This window comes from Pteropus vampyrus, unplaced genomic scaffold (genome assembly GCF_000151845.1).
Source record: "Pteropus vampyrus isolate Shadow unplaced genomic scaffold, Pvam_2.0 Scaffold66, whole genome shotgun sequence".
NCBI lineage: Eukaryota > Metazoa > Chordata > Mammalia > Chiroptera > Pteropodidae > Pteropus > Pteropus vampyrus.
Window position 1 is genome coordinate 2,094,706 of NW_011888847.1, and position 13,552 is coordinate 2,108,257.

The 13,552-nt window shown below is 52.6% G+C and overlaps 1 protein-coding gene across 1 annotated transcript in view; it reads right to left on the reverse strand.

The window, feature by feature from the left end:
* TTC7A (tetratricopeptide repeat domain 7A) overlaps positions 1 to 13,552 on the reverse strand; it is a 104,382-nt gene that overhangs the window by 56,128 nt on the left and 34,702 nt on the right. Inside the window, exons 5-9 of the mRNA XM_023531281.1 lie at positions 13,308 to 13,386; positions 12,342 to 12,499; positions 11,633 to 11,696; positions 2,530 to 2,667; positions 903 to 986 (exon numbers count right to left, since the gene is read on the reverse strand). Of these exons, the coding sequence (XP_023387049.1) occupies positions 903 to 986; positions 2,530 to 2,667; positions 11,633 to 11,696; positions 12,342 to 12,499; positions 13,308 to 13,386 (523 nt within the window). The remainder of the gene's footprint in view (positions 1 to 902; positions 987 to 2,529; positions 2,668 to 11,632; positions 11,697 to 12,341; positions 12,500 to 13,307; positions 13,387 to 13,552) is intronic.

Consider the following 13,552-nt stretch of genomic DNA (forward strand, 5'->3'; position numbering starts at 1 on the left):
GGGGAGAATGTTCGGGAAGACAAAATGCCTGGTGGGGCGGGGGCTGAGAAGGTGCCCTACTTGATTCTCAGCTGTACTTCCCACCTGTCAAGCTGCAGCACCTGCTCTTCTTCCCTCTCCCTGCCAGGACCCAGCCTGTACACCCTCCATTCTTGGAGGAGGTGCTGGCAAGCCTAGAAGGGCCCTCCTCGGAGATGGCTGCGGGGCTAGAAATGGCAGGTGGCACAGATGGGTGGGGGCGGGGGGTGGCAAGGAATTCCCTCAGCCCCACAAAAGGGCCCTGGTGTTTACAGCTCTTGGAACGATCTGTGAGCTCATGCCACCTTATTTCCTGCCTTCGAAGCATCCTCAGCTCCAACAGCCCCAGCACCCAGCCCCGGAAAGCTTTTCCTTTCATGTCACTGCTTAAAATAGAGACTTATGTAAGTGTGATTCTCATCTGAGGAAAAATGAGGGCTTGGTGGGTAAAGAGCAGATGTAGCCCTGAGACCGGGGATGCGGTCAGCTCCTGATTCATGACTCCATGCTCAAGGAGCAAGAAGAGAGCTACAGCCCAATGCAACAATGCTCCCCTCGCTGGAGCCCACGCCTCACACCTGTCTCATCCAGTCGTACCCATCAATTCACTTGCAGAAATGCTATGGTGCCCCAGGCATACACATATCTTCAGAAAAAAGCACCCCCTTGCATACCTGGCCCACTCATAACTCACACGCGGACCCCGGATTCACACGGGGGTCTGTGTGTGGCCCTCCCATGCCCTCACTTCCCTGGAGATGGAAATCGGCTGCCAGATGACACTTCTGAATTACTGTCCGCCACCCCCCACCTCTAGGAGGTGACCAAAGGGGAGCAGTGCTCCTGAGGGTCAGGGTGCGACCCCCAGCACTCCAGGGCCTTACCTTCCCACAAGCCACCATGGAAAGGGCCACTTGGTACCAAAGGTGAAATTCGCCAAACGCAAACTTCATGGCTCGCTCCAGGCACTGGGGAGAGGGAGACGTCAGCACTTCCCTGCTGGGGTCCTCCCACCCCCAGCCCATCCATGCCCTCCTGGGGTAATCGCTGCCAGGTCACTGCCTGCAGGAGGCGCGGGAGGCCCGTTCTTGGTTCTCGTCAGAAAATTCCCAGGGTAACCTGTCCCCGCCACTGGCATTCTGTGACCCTGCACAAGTCTCTCACCCTCTCTGGCTCTGGGTTCCCACATCCATAACACGTGAATGATCTCACAGGGTGATGGTGAAAAGCGAATGAAATGCGATTTGTGAAAGTGCTTTCAAAATGTCTCAGAGATACAATAAAAATAACATCTGGCATTTATTAATATTGTGCATAGCAGTGCTCTCAGCTTTCTACGTGTATTACCTCATTTATTCCTCCAACAGCCCTGTGAGGTGGGGTCTCTACCCTTATTTCACAGATGAGGGAGCTAAGGCTTGAATGACTTGCCAGAGTCACAGGGCTGGTAAGCGGCAGAGCAGGCTGACTGCAGAGGCCATGGAGAAAAAGCTGCCCCAATATAAAGGCTCCTCTCTGCCCTGCTGTTCTCTAAGTGCACTGAGAAAATGTACTGCTCCACTGGCCTATCCAGTCCCAGGCAACCCCAAATCAGGGGCTGCGCGGTGAGATCTGATAGTCTCCCACAGAAGTTCCAGGTGCTCGAGGCAGATGCCACCAGCATGAGTCAGGTGGGTGGTGAGGGGAGGGGGGTGGGGGGAACAGGTACAGATAGCACACACTTTAAGAGCTCAAAGGCCTGGGTTCACCTGCTGGCTCAACATGCACTCCCTGCACCATCTTGGGCAAAAAGCCACCTCTCTGGGCCTCTCCCTCCTTGTGTTAAACTTGCGAGAACACCACTTATCCTTCCCACATTAACAAGGGGGTCGTCTCGGAAAGCACTTTGTGTGGTGCCTGGTGTGAGCAGGGGCTCAGCAGGTGTCACCGTCCCTCCTTTCAGGAGCCCTCTTAAACACTTGGAAAGAGAATCTACTGCCAAGAGGCCCACTGTTGGCAGGAGACAAAGGCCTCAAAGCCACCTTGATCTCAGCTCAGACTTGAAAGCTCAAAAATGTGTGTGTGCCACGTGCACTGCATGTAGGAGGCAGGAGAGGCACCAACTCCCTGGGCACAGCCCACTGAGCATTGTCCCAGTAGGGTCTGTCCAACAGAATGGGTGTCTGTCCACTCAGCTCAGAGCCCTGCCAGGAGAGGCAGTCACAAAACATCGCTGTCATCTTGGAGAAATCGAGGGGTGAAAATTTTCCTCTTGTGCTTCTCTTTACAATGCCATGTGTTCTTTCAAAATAAAAACAATAGCAAAACCAAACCAACCAACCAAACAAAAAAAACCCACCCTACCAGTGTCTCTTAGCACTGAAAATGGAACAGTCCCAAGGCTGGCCTCCCAGAACTGAGCTATACCCTCTGGTGCAGACAGGGAAGGGACAGTGGAGGAAGACAATGGGTGGCTCCATCTGAATTCCTCCGTGTGCCACTCGACTCTTGGGTGGGGTGGGCCAGCTGTACCTCTGAGAGCATGACGTACTGCCCCCTCCTGCCCAGCGTGATGCTCAGGAGGTCGTAGATGGCCGCCGCATTCTGCAGGCTTACCGCCCGGTCCTCCTTCTGCTCTGGCGCCCGGCTCAGCACCACATCCCGAGCAGCCTGTGGAGAGACGTGGTTTGGAAAGAGTGAGGACAGAGAATAAGCAGGTGCTTGGCCACGCAGGACCCCTGACTCGCAGGCCAAGTGACCATCACCCTTTCACTACTGACTGAGGCCAAGCAGGTGGCCCCACTCCCAGAAACAGCTAGAGTCCTTCCCATCCTCACAAAGGCCCTCTCCAAAGAGAGAAAGCCCTCTGCTCTTCGCCCAGGTTGCGGGGAGGGAGTATTTTTGAGGGCTCCAGCTCCAGGTAGTCATTGTGCTTCTACGAAAATCTCAAACCTACAGGAAAGTTGCAAATATAGTACCATAATGGTAAACCCAATTGTTAATATTTATCACATTTGTCTGTCTCTTAATGATGATGATGATGATGATGATGATAATGGGTTGGTTAAGGCAACATGGTCCTTTACTCCTAAACACAAGGGGACACACCCTTTCATAACCACAACAGAAATGCCAAATTCAGGGACTGTAACACTACCATTACTACCATCTGACACCAGTTCACATTCGGATTTTGCCACCTCACTAGTTGTTTACTTTTTCTCATTCCAGGATCCAATCCAGGATGATGTCTTGCACACAGGTGCCATGTCCCTTTAGTGTCTTGCATCTGGAAGAGTCCCTCGGCCTTTCTCTGTCTCTCAAGACACTGGCATTTTTGAGGCGTTAGACCAGTTGCTTTGTGGGAGAGCTCCTTGTCTGTTTAAAACTGTCCACTCACAGAAAGAGCCCCAGAGAATATGTGGAATTGTCCAAGTCAGGTGGGTGGCCCCCCCGGTCGGCTCACGGAGGAGAGCTCTTCACTTACTCTGTGGGTCCCCTGAGTCTCTCTGATAGAACCCCCCATACCTTTTTCCTATCATTCCAGGTCTATCCTTGACTCTCTCCGACCATGGAACTTTTTGTTCCTCCCCAAGAAATCTCCCCCGCACTCAAGACCTCTGTGCTTGGCATCCAGCACTCAGGAGTTCAGTAGCTCAGCACTGCCATGTGGCTGCTCAGAGAGGGGAAGGGAGGGCCCAGGGAAAGAGTGCTTTAGGATTAGGCGATTCTGTGCAATATGAAGGGGGAGCTCTGTTCTCACTGAGCCTGAAATCACACCATCAGGGATTCTGGACCCTCAAGTTCTGTGACCTGTGGCATGCTCCACCCATCCTCCAGTATATTCAACCCTAGGGATAGTACTCAGGCTTGGGAGTAGCTGAATAGGAGTTATGGGGGTCTCTGAGCAAGGACCAGGCTTGGGATGCTCTGGGGCCCCTGCATCCTCCCCCCAACACCCCCCATACACTCTGAGGATGGCCTGAGCTGAAGCAAAGCTGGATTCTACCCAGATGCTCCTGCTGGCTGCTCCCAGCATCCTCCGCTCTTATCTCTTCTCCCTCTGCCCAAGGGGTCTCTCTTCCTAGCATACCCCTGCCTCTGCAGAAGGGTTAGAAGCCCCTCCATGTGTTGGGACTCACCCTCCTCTCCTTCCCGACACAGGACCTCAGAACCAAGGACTTCGCCTTCCTGACAGAGTAAAAGAAACTGCTGGCTCTTAAAACCCAGATCACACTGGTCAGATCTAGACAATCTTTCCTGTCCACAGATGTGCCTCATATCCTCCCTCTGGCCAGGACTACTACCTGCTTCTCCAGGTCTGGGGCTGAGGCTCCCAAATGGCTGCAGAACCAGAAGCCCAACAACCTTTGGACTGTGGGCTCCGGATGTCCTACTATGCAGGCCTGAAGTGTGTTCCCACTGAGGCTTCTGGAAGCCAAAGCGCCTATAATATCCAAAAAAGTGACTCACCCACAGGGGCATTTCAGGCAGTAAGGCAAGCCAGTGGCTGGGGATCCACAACAGCCAAGGGCTGCCCACCGCCACCATGGATGTGGACCGGCCCCAGGAGAGGGTGCCGAGAGGCCAGGAGATCCCCAGAAAGGCTAAGCCCTGATGCCAGCCTGGTAAACAAGAGCCAGTCAGGAACTCCAAAGGGTTAAGGGAGAGGACTGGAGAGGGAAAGTGGCAGAGAAAGCCCCCTCCTTCCTGGTGAAATCCACCCACATAAGCACCAACAGGAAGGGAGAAGAAATTTCAAGGAGATGCCTGGCAGGAGCTATCTCACTGAGCTAAGTAGGAACACAAAACTCCAAAACTCGCTCTGTGCCTGGCCATGTTCCTCCCCAATCCTCCACCTCCAGCCTTCACCTCCAGCAACTCCCCAGCTCTGACCACCCAGGATGGGGTCTGGAGAGGCAGCCTCCACCAGGCAGTAATGTGGGGGGTGTGTTAGGGAATGAAAGGATGGGAGACACAGTCTCTGCCCTCAGCAGCAATATATAGGCACATACCGAGTGGAATCTGAGCTAGAATTCTGTGGGAGAGAGATCCCGATGGACAGAGGCTAGGGCAGGCAGCCTGCAGGGTGGCTTTCTTGTGGTGCAGAAAGAGAGGCCTAGTTAGGCACAGCTAGGGTCTGGGGACCTGCCCATGCAGACCATTCTCATTCTGGGGCTGGTGAGCAGCCAGCTGTCACCATAGGCCTTAGCTCTGGTTGGCTTGTCCTTGAAGAGTAGCCTCTGCCAGGATCTCCACCCCTGACTGCCCCAGGATAAAGTCCAGCTTCCTTTCTGTGGCTGCCGCAGCAGACCCTTCACCATGTGCCCCATCTGTCCACCACACCAGCTTCTCCTCCCCCACTCCCCCACCCCCCAGCTCCCAAGTCCTCCCCTGGCCACACAGAACTCCCTGAAGTTCCCTATCCTCACCAAAGCCTGTCTTTGTTTCTTCTGTCAACTTGTCTTTGTTCTTTCTGTCAACTGGCTCCTCACAACTCAACTCTGGTATGTGCCCCTTCAGCGCCATCCCTGACTTATCTCACCAAGTGAGGCTGAGCCCCCCTCATCCTCCCTCAACACGGGACATACACAGCGACCTCCACACCCTCAACTGGTTCACCAGTTCCTGGGGTAGGGACATGTCTCTAGACTCCCAGTACAGGCTAGCACACAGCACTTTACTCAGTCCACGTGTGTAGAATGAGTGACATGTAAAAGGTTTCCGGGCCAGCTGTGGGAACTTCCTCCTGTCCGCCCTAGACCTTGACCTTTAAGAGAACAGCCATCTCCTAAGGTGGGTCTGGTAGGAAAGGGAGGGGTGAATTTCTAGTACTGGGTGTGAATTAGGTCAGAAGAACAGGCACAGAAGAGGGGGTGGCAGCAGCATCTCCTAGGCCAGGGGACTGGGGCTCCCAACGGGGAGACAGCAGGAAAGGTACTTCTCAGGGGTCCTTCAGGACCTAGAGCCTGTGCCAAGAGGGAAGTGTGGTTCCCCAAAGGAAAGCCAAAAGCAGAAGTTTGCCCAGCGGTTGCTATGGCTTCGGGGCAGGGCTGCGGTGAAATGCTCCAGTGCTTGCTGGGCTGTGCCTAAGTAGGTAACCATGGCAACAGGGCGGGGTGGGTGAAATAGGGCAGAAAAAAGGAAGCTGTGGGGGGAGCAACAGGGTAGGAATTCACCCGCAGCTCAGGGGCCAGAGCAAGCCTCAGAGGGCAGGGCCTCAGACACTGAGGATTTCAAGTCCCTGTCCGGGTATCCCAGCTGTCCTGCTCCCTCCTCCCATGGGCTTACCATCCTCAAGCCACACAATGCCTCCCTGCTCCATAAACAGCCTGCCTTGAACTAGTTCCAGCCACTCCTTTCCTTCCACCATTTAAATGGCCTCACTAGGAAATCTTCCAGATCAAATACAGTGACAGATGTGAATGCACCTGTGACCCTTAAAGCAACACACAGTCACTAAATATTCTTCTCACCATCACAGTCCTTACTAGTCTTGGAATAATGGCAGAATATTCTCCCCTGGTTTCTCCATGCATGAACCCCAGGCCCACCCCCAAGGCCTCTGACCCCCAGGGATGCCCTGCTTTTGTTCAATTCATATATTTAATCTCAGGCAGGGCTCATGGGCTGTCCCTGCTCCTAGTCTTGAGTCCTCTGGCTGTCCTCCCAGGGGCAGCCTCCCCCAGACTAAAGGACATGCACCCCAGACCTTCTGGCAGCTCAAAAGAGGCAAAGTCAAAGTAACGTGCTCTTCCCCATTCTCCATTATCCAATGGTTCATCACAGTCACCGTGATCCATGTCTGGTCTCTGCCTCAAGTACTTAGGAGGCAAATAAGGGGGCTTATAGGAAGGTCCACAAGGGAATGGCCATTTCCTCAGGAGGGCCAGCCCCGGCGAAACCTAAGGCAGGTGATCCCTGTTAAAATAGCCATCCCTTATGTGTATGCCATGCATTACCCTTTTAGGAGCTGAATTTTCATGTCCATCATCTCCTCTGGCCTCACAGTGACCCCATGGAGGGGCAGAATGAAACCACTATGGCCCCTTTGCAGATGGGGAAACTGAGCCCCAGTGGGTGAACTAACTTGTGCAAGGTCCCAAGAGTCAAGGGAGGTTTCTGCTGCCCTGTTCTCCTGCTGTCTTGTGGGCCTCCTCTGCCAGCCCCAGTCTGATCCTCTGGTGGCCGCAGGGCCCCAGACAGCACTGACCTTCACTCCTGCCCAGCCATATCTCTCCTCTTTAACTCTGTACAGAAACAGGCTGAGAGAAGGAAAGAGAACTAACCTGTGGACACTTTGTAAGTGGCATCTCATAATTTCCACGATGACCTTCTCATGTACTACTGTCCTAAGACCGAGGCCCAAGGAGGCTCCCCAAGGCATACAGATAGATGGTAAGGACCCAGATTAGAACCTAGACATTATGGCTTCACCCCCTGGCTCTTTCTGAGAGTGTCCAGTAGGCTCATCCAGGCTATCACAGGCCCGGCACGGCTCTTTGGGAGGATCAAAGCTAAACTCAAGGCTGGGCCTTCCCAACCAGGTCACAGATGCCACCTCTATGCAAGCTTCTTGGGCAATGTGGCCAGGGCCCAGCTCAGCCCTGTTCTCAGACGCAGCCTCTCCATTGGCCAAGAACCCATCCTCAGGGCCTGCTGCTGATATCCCACAGCAATCGTCCTAGAAAAGACTCTCCTGGCAGCATCTGTGCCTGACGCTTGCCCCATCTTGGGGGATGCCGTCATGTTCCGCTCGTGCTGTCGTCCCCCACTGGCAGACATAAGTACCACCGGTTCTTGAACTGCCCATCCACAGAGCTGAGAAATGACATGCTCTGTGACATGTCCCATCTGCCCAGTGACCCAGGCTGGGCTCACGCCAGCCCCCGTTCTCCTGCCACGTTGGCCTCCTATGGCAGAAATCACAGCTCTTCCTGCCAGCTAGGACGAGAGGCTCTTCCTCTGTATTGAACTGAGTGTTCTGAGCTGGCAGTGTGATCAGACCCTTTACCACTACAGCCCGCAGCAGAGTGGGGCCCCGTGTGACAGCAAACCAGGAGCCAAGAGCTGGAACAATCTGTGCTCGTCTGCCGAGTCCCACATGGAATCAAGCCCAGGAAGCATTTAAAAAAAAAAAAAACAAAAAAAAAAACCCCAAATGGTATCCTCAAGCCAATTTTTCTCCCAAACAGATCTGAACCTAAATGTTTTCTAAAATGACTGAGTCAGAATTAAGTATTTATCACGACAAAACAGACACGTGTTCAACGCCTACAACGTACCAGGCACCATATTCACTTTCTTAATCTGCCCAAACCCCTGCAAGAGAGGCCCTAATAACCCCATTTCATAGATGCAAAAATGGAGGGTCAGGAAGGTAAGAAACTTGCTCAGGCCGCACAGGTTGTAAATGGCAAATTCAAGACTCAAATTGCCGATGCCTGACATTGGCCATGGCACAAAGTTAGAGTTAACCTGCGGGCCCCAGTCTCCAGAGGCTTCCCCCTGACCCCGCCATCACTCACTACCAGGCCTTTCTGCCTTTTCAGTTCACAAGAGCCTGACGCCAGCAGCAACTTTTCCAACAGCTGAATGAACGGGGACCTGAAGATTCAGTTTGCTGTCGCACATACTTCTATGCCCTAGATCAGTACTTTTTTCCCCCTAGATCAGTATTTTAGAAATGGCTAAGATTCCCATATCTCCTGGTTCCCCAACTGTTTGAGAAAATCAAGCTGGTTTTAATACATGGGTCTTTCAAAAACTAAAATACGCATTTAGGGTTCAGCAGATGGGGGTAATTCCTTCTGATTTGGGGACTACGGTTTCCTCCATGTTCTAGAGCGCATACTGCACCAGGTGGGAGTACACCTGGGACGGGGCTCTGATTGAACTGTTTACCACTGTATCTCCAGTGCTGGGCACAGCCTGGCACATTGCAGCTGCTCAAACAAGATTGGATGCCTGGGTGGGTGGATGGATTTTAAAATGCTCTTTCAGACCCAAAGACTCAAAACTGGGTCCAAAACACAAATCTTCAACCAGTTATAGCTCATATCTCTTGTGTTTCTGTTGAAGCATTTGTAAGGTTTCAATTTACCTCTTGAAAGACAAGGATTCATTCATTCTGATCACAGTCAGCCTGTAACAAAAACCATAGTCAAGGCACTAGCCCCACACCTAGACCCCATGCAGGCAGGCTTTTCCTCTGAGTTTCAAACTACAAAACAGGGGGCTGACGTGCTCAGGAAACGTGCAAACACCCCTTCCTGGAGCAGCTGCCCTGGCGATCCTGGAGGAATAGAGCTAGGATCATGCTTGCTGAGCTGGCTGTGCTGGAACAACTTTTACTGCAGCATAATGAGTTCTGATATTAGGGAGAACACGAGTAACAGCCACCGCCGCCAACTGCTAATTCTAGAGGTTTCTCCCTATTATCTGCAGCCAAATCCAGCTAGTGTCAAAGAGAGACGAGGGAAACCCCCAGGTACGTGGAGGCCAAACTGAGCCTCACAGTTCAGCAGAGGGGTCAGAGCAGCGGGGCCTGATGCCCACACTTACTTGAGGCTGTGACTGCAGGGAAGGAAGGTGTGAAAAAGCACAAGAGAGAAGCCAGAGTCAGTCTGGTCACTAGGAGAAAGTGCTCTGAGCCACAGAAGCCAGATCCAGATCCCAGGTGGAAAGCCCTCTGTAGATGAGTCACCAAAGCTCAGTCTATCACCAAAGCTCTCTCTCAAATTCTCAAAGTTTCTAAATGTGTGACAGGCTGGGTGTGAGCAAGAGGAAACAAACCAGTCAGCCCTGGGAGAGGTGCCTCCTCTCGGCGGCAGTGTACTCAGCATCTGAGCACTTCCTCTGCTTTGTGTGCCACAGGGAATTCCCAGGGTACTGCCTGGCCTGCTGGCCTGGACCCCCTGAGTCTCCAGGGCAGGCCGGCCCGCCACTCAGCCTCTCGAAAAAGGGAAAGGCTGCATGGAGGGAAACCACAAAATTAGGAAAATTTACCTTGGTTCCAAGTGTGGGCCATCTTTTAGCAAAAGGCCATTCTCTACCTTGTTATGGGCAGCTTGAGGTTTGACGGGGAATAACCTTAACGGAAAGGCACCTGAACTCTGGTCCTGGGCACCCAGGTCAAGCAGAGGTCACAGGAAATACTCGGGGAGACAGAGTGCCTCGATCCCAGCCAGTACTTTGGAAGCTATTTAGGGAGACAGGTGTGAATCAAGGTCCATGGCTGCAAGGATTATTAGAGTGTGACCTTGACCAAGACATGTACCTGCCCTGGACCTTACTTATCTCATCTGTAAGACAGGAACATATTAGTGTTAGACTGACCATAGGAAACTGTTAAGTTTTCATATGGCTCAACATAATTCCTACCTACATGAGATAATCACCTTGGAACTTGGCATAGAAAGGACCTAAGAAATGTTCCCGTTTTCACCTTTTGACCTTCCACCTGTGGACCTCATTGTAACCCTTAGTACAGGAAAGTGACAATAATGACTGGTGTTTCCCGAGACAGGTGACTTCGGTGCAGTCTCACCTTAGAGCTTAGGTGATGAGGTAGCTAACTGAGGTGTGTGAGGGCAGTGACGGGGTACTTATTTATGGTCTATGTCTGAGATTTCATAATTAGAAACGAGTTCAGTCTGTGGTCAGAGGGTGCTTTCTCTGTGAGGGGCACATCGTTCTCCAATGAAAATCAGATCTGCCTCCGGAATCCAAATGGACCAGGCCTGGCTGAGGAAGAATACAATCTCTTGTCCCCCAGACTAGCATCTTTCTTTGCTTGAGTTGGAGGTAACCCACTGACCGAAGTTCTCTAAATAAGCCCTGGCATCACACGGTCCTGAGTGTCCAAAGGAACACTTGTTTTTGGCTGTTCAGGGATCCGGCTTGTGGGGACTTGGTTTCTTAAACTCTACTTCCACACACTGCTCTCAGATGCATCATTTTAAAAAACCTAGTCTCAACCCGAGGCTCCTAAGCTCTGAGGCCACCACCCTCACTAGGACATAAGCTCCACAAGGGCAGGGCTGCACTCTATTTGTTTGTTGCTGTGACTCCGGCATCTAGTACAGAGCCTGGCACAAAGTACATGACGATCGATCGATAGTTTCACAAATGAGTGAATTTCTTCTGCAGGCACACTTACCTCTGGGAATGACTATCATCTTATAGGTGAGAAAACTGAGGTTCAAAGGGATTAGGTGGTTTGCCCAGGGCCCTCAGTTAACGAGTGGCAGAGCTGGAACCTGAACCCAGGCCTTCTGCCTTGAAAGCCCATGTTCCTTCCACCCCCTTACGTGGGTCAAGGACCCAGCACAGATCTGTTCAATGCGTACTTACTGTTGACATGCTGATAACCATCTCTTGTAATCCCAGAAGAAATGGGTGGGGACGTTTTAGCTCAGTTTCTACTCATTTGGAGACAGGACCTAGGTCTCCAAATGCAGCTTTGTGCACTTGACTCAAAGCTAGTGAGCAAGCCTCATCCCTGTGTGGGGAGCAGATCCAAGATCGCTACTTCAGGGACATCCCTGGTGGCAGAGTGTGGCTGGGACGTGGCAGCCTGTGCCCGAGCCCGCAGCCCTACCCCACATGGGCAGAGGAGGGCCCTGGGGCTTACCATGGACTCGCTGATTAGGAGCAGCAGGAGGGCTTCCTCAATGTTATCCTTCGGGCAGTAGAGGCTGAAAGACACGAAACAAGGCCTGGCTCCAGTACGGCCCTCAGGCAGCACCGCTGGCCTGCCACGCCTGCCACACTGGCCCTTCTGTCCTGGAGTCAGCACCAGCTCTGGTAAGGTGACCCTCTCCTGCATAATTCACAGGCACCAGATACCACCTGCAGCTCTTTATCGTGCCCCAGAGTTATGGATCTGAAAGGCTGCAGTGGGCAGGCTGGCCAGAAATACTGCAGATGCTCCAGGGGAAGAAATAGGCCTTCCTGCATCCAGCATTGCATCAAGTAGCTGGGGCAAGGTGCAGGGCAGAGCGAGAGAGAAGCTCTGCTAGGCTGTCACAGACCTCCACCTTCAATTATTGGCACAAACAAGAGAGACGGCGTATTCAGTAAGACTATCAGGAAGGCAGGTGTTCCCTTAATAATTTGTGTGACTTTTGGATGCCTTATAGGAATTTCCTGCCAACCTCCAACCAAAACTTGCCTTCTTTGGTCTATTTGGCTCCTGATGATAGTGAAGGGCCTGTCTGGCAGTGAGCTAGCTGGGTGGCAGCTGGAGGAAAGCATGGGGAAGAGAGAGGGGCTGCCACTGGGGGCCGAACCCTAGCTGTGGCATGAGGCTGGCGTGGTCCAGAAGGGCAAGCAGAGCTTACTTGTCGCCTTCGTAGAGGTGAGGTTTCCGCAGGGCTTGCATGATGAAGGAATTCTCCTCCTTGCTCATAAACTCGGGCAGAGGGTGGGACAGGGGGCTCCAGTAGCACTCTTCACTCAGGGAGTGCAGCAGGACCCCTGCCAGGTGCTTGGCCGCCATCTGGCAGAGAGGGAGGGGCTCAGGCTTAGGTACGTGTTGGCTTTCCCGATATGGCCAGAATGCCCTCCATCTACCTCTCAGCAAATGTCCCCACTTTGCAAAGTGCTACCCCTTCAGGAGGCCCACTATTTCATTCCCAAGGAACCCCCTCCCGCACTGAGGCTGTCTATCCCTTCTATTGGCCTTCCATGGCTCCTCAACTTTTAACCCTCTCTCCTCCCCTAGGCAAAAGGTGCATTCCTTCTTTTGCTGACCCCATGAAGCCCAGCACAGCTCTGAGTATATTCACAGGAACTTGCAGAGCATAAAGCCATGGGCAGAGGCAGCTCCTTCTACTAGATACTTTTTTGATATATGGCCAGAAATTCAAAAGCGGGAACCAAGCTCTGGTTTGGGGTGAATGAAAGCCTAAGAAGGCAGGCCTAAATTGGAACAGCAAAGAGGAGTCTAGGTTATTTACTAAGATCATAAACAAATTCATAAGAATTAGCACACCACCTTGCTAATAAGAAAGGGTGGCAGTAGCTTTCAACTCTGATCTAAGGCTAGGGGCCCCCTGCAGTGCTATGATGGGAAGGATGCTGAGGGTGCTTCCTGGGCCTAGTGGGAGAGAACGCTGAGACTAACAACGTCTGCCATGAGCACAGATGGGGAGAGCAGAAGTGTGCATGTGCTATATCGACATCCTGGATTCAGGGGCTGCCTGCTAGGACTTCTGCTGTCTCCCGCTGAAGTCGACCCTGGAATAAACCGGCCACGGCCAGCACCCAGCACCCAGAGCCCAGCCCTGAGGCCTCCCCCGTGTTACCACTTTGAAGTTCTGAGTTGCTTTGGTCTCCACAGTCCGTAGGACCTCCCGGAGCTCTCTCATGCCTTTCACGATATTCCTATTGAGAAGACAGCAGAAGCAAGGTCATTAGCAGCCCAGTTCCTATAAAGGCATCCTCAACAAACCTGCAGGCACTAGAAGCCCGCCTGAGTTTTATTTAAAAACATTCAATAACTGGAACAGAAGGTCAGAGTTCTAACACCAGGACCCTAGAAGGCCAAGAC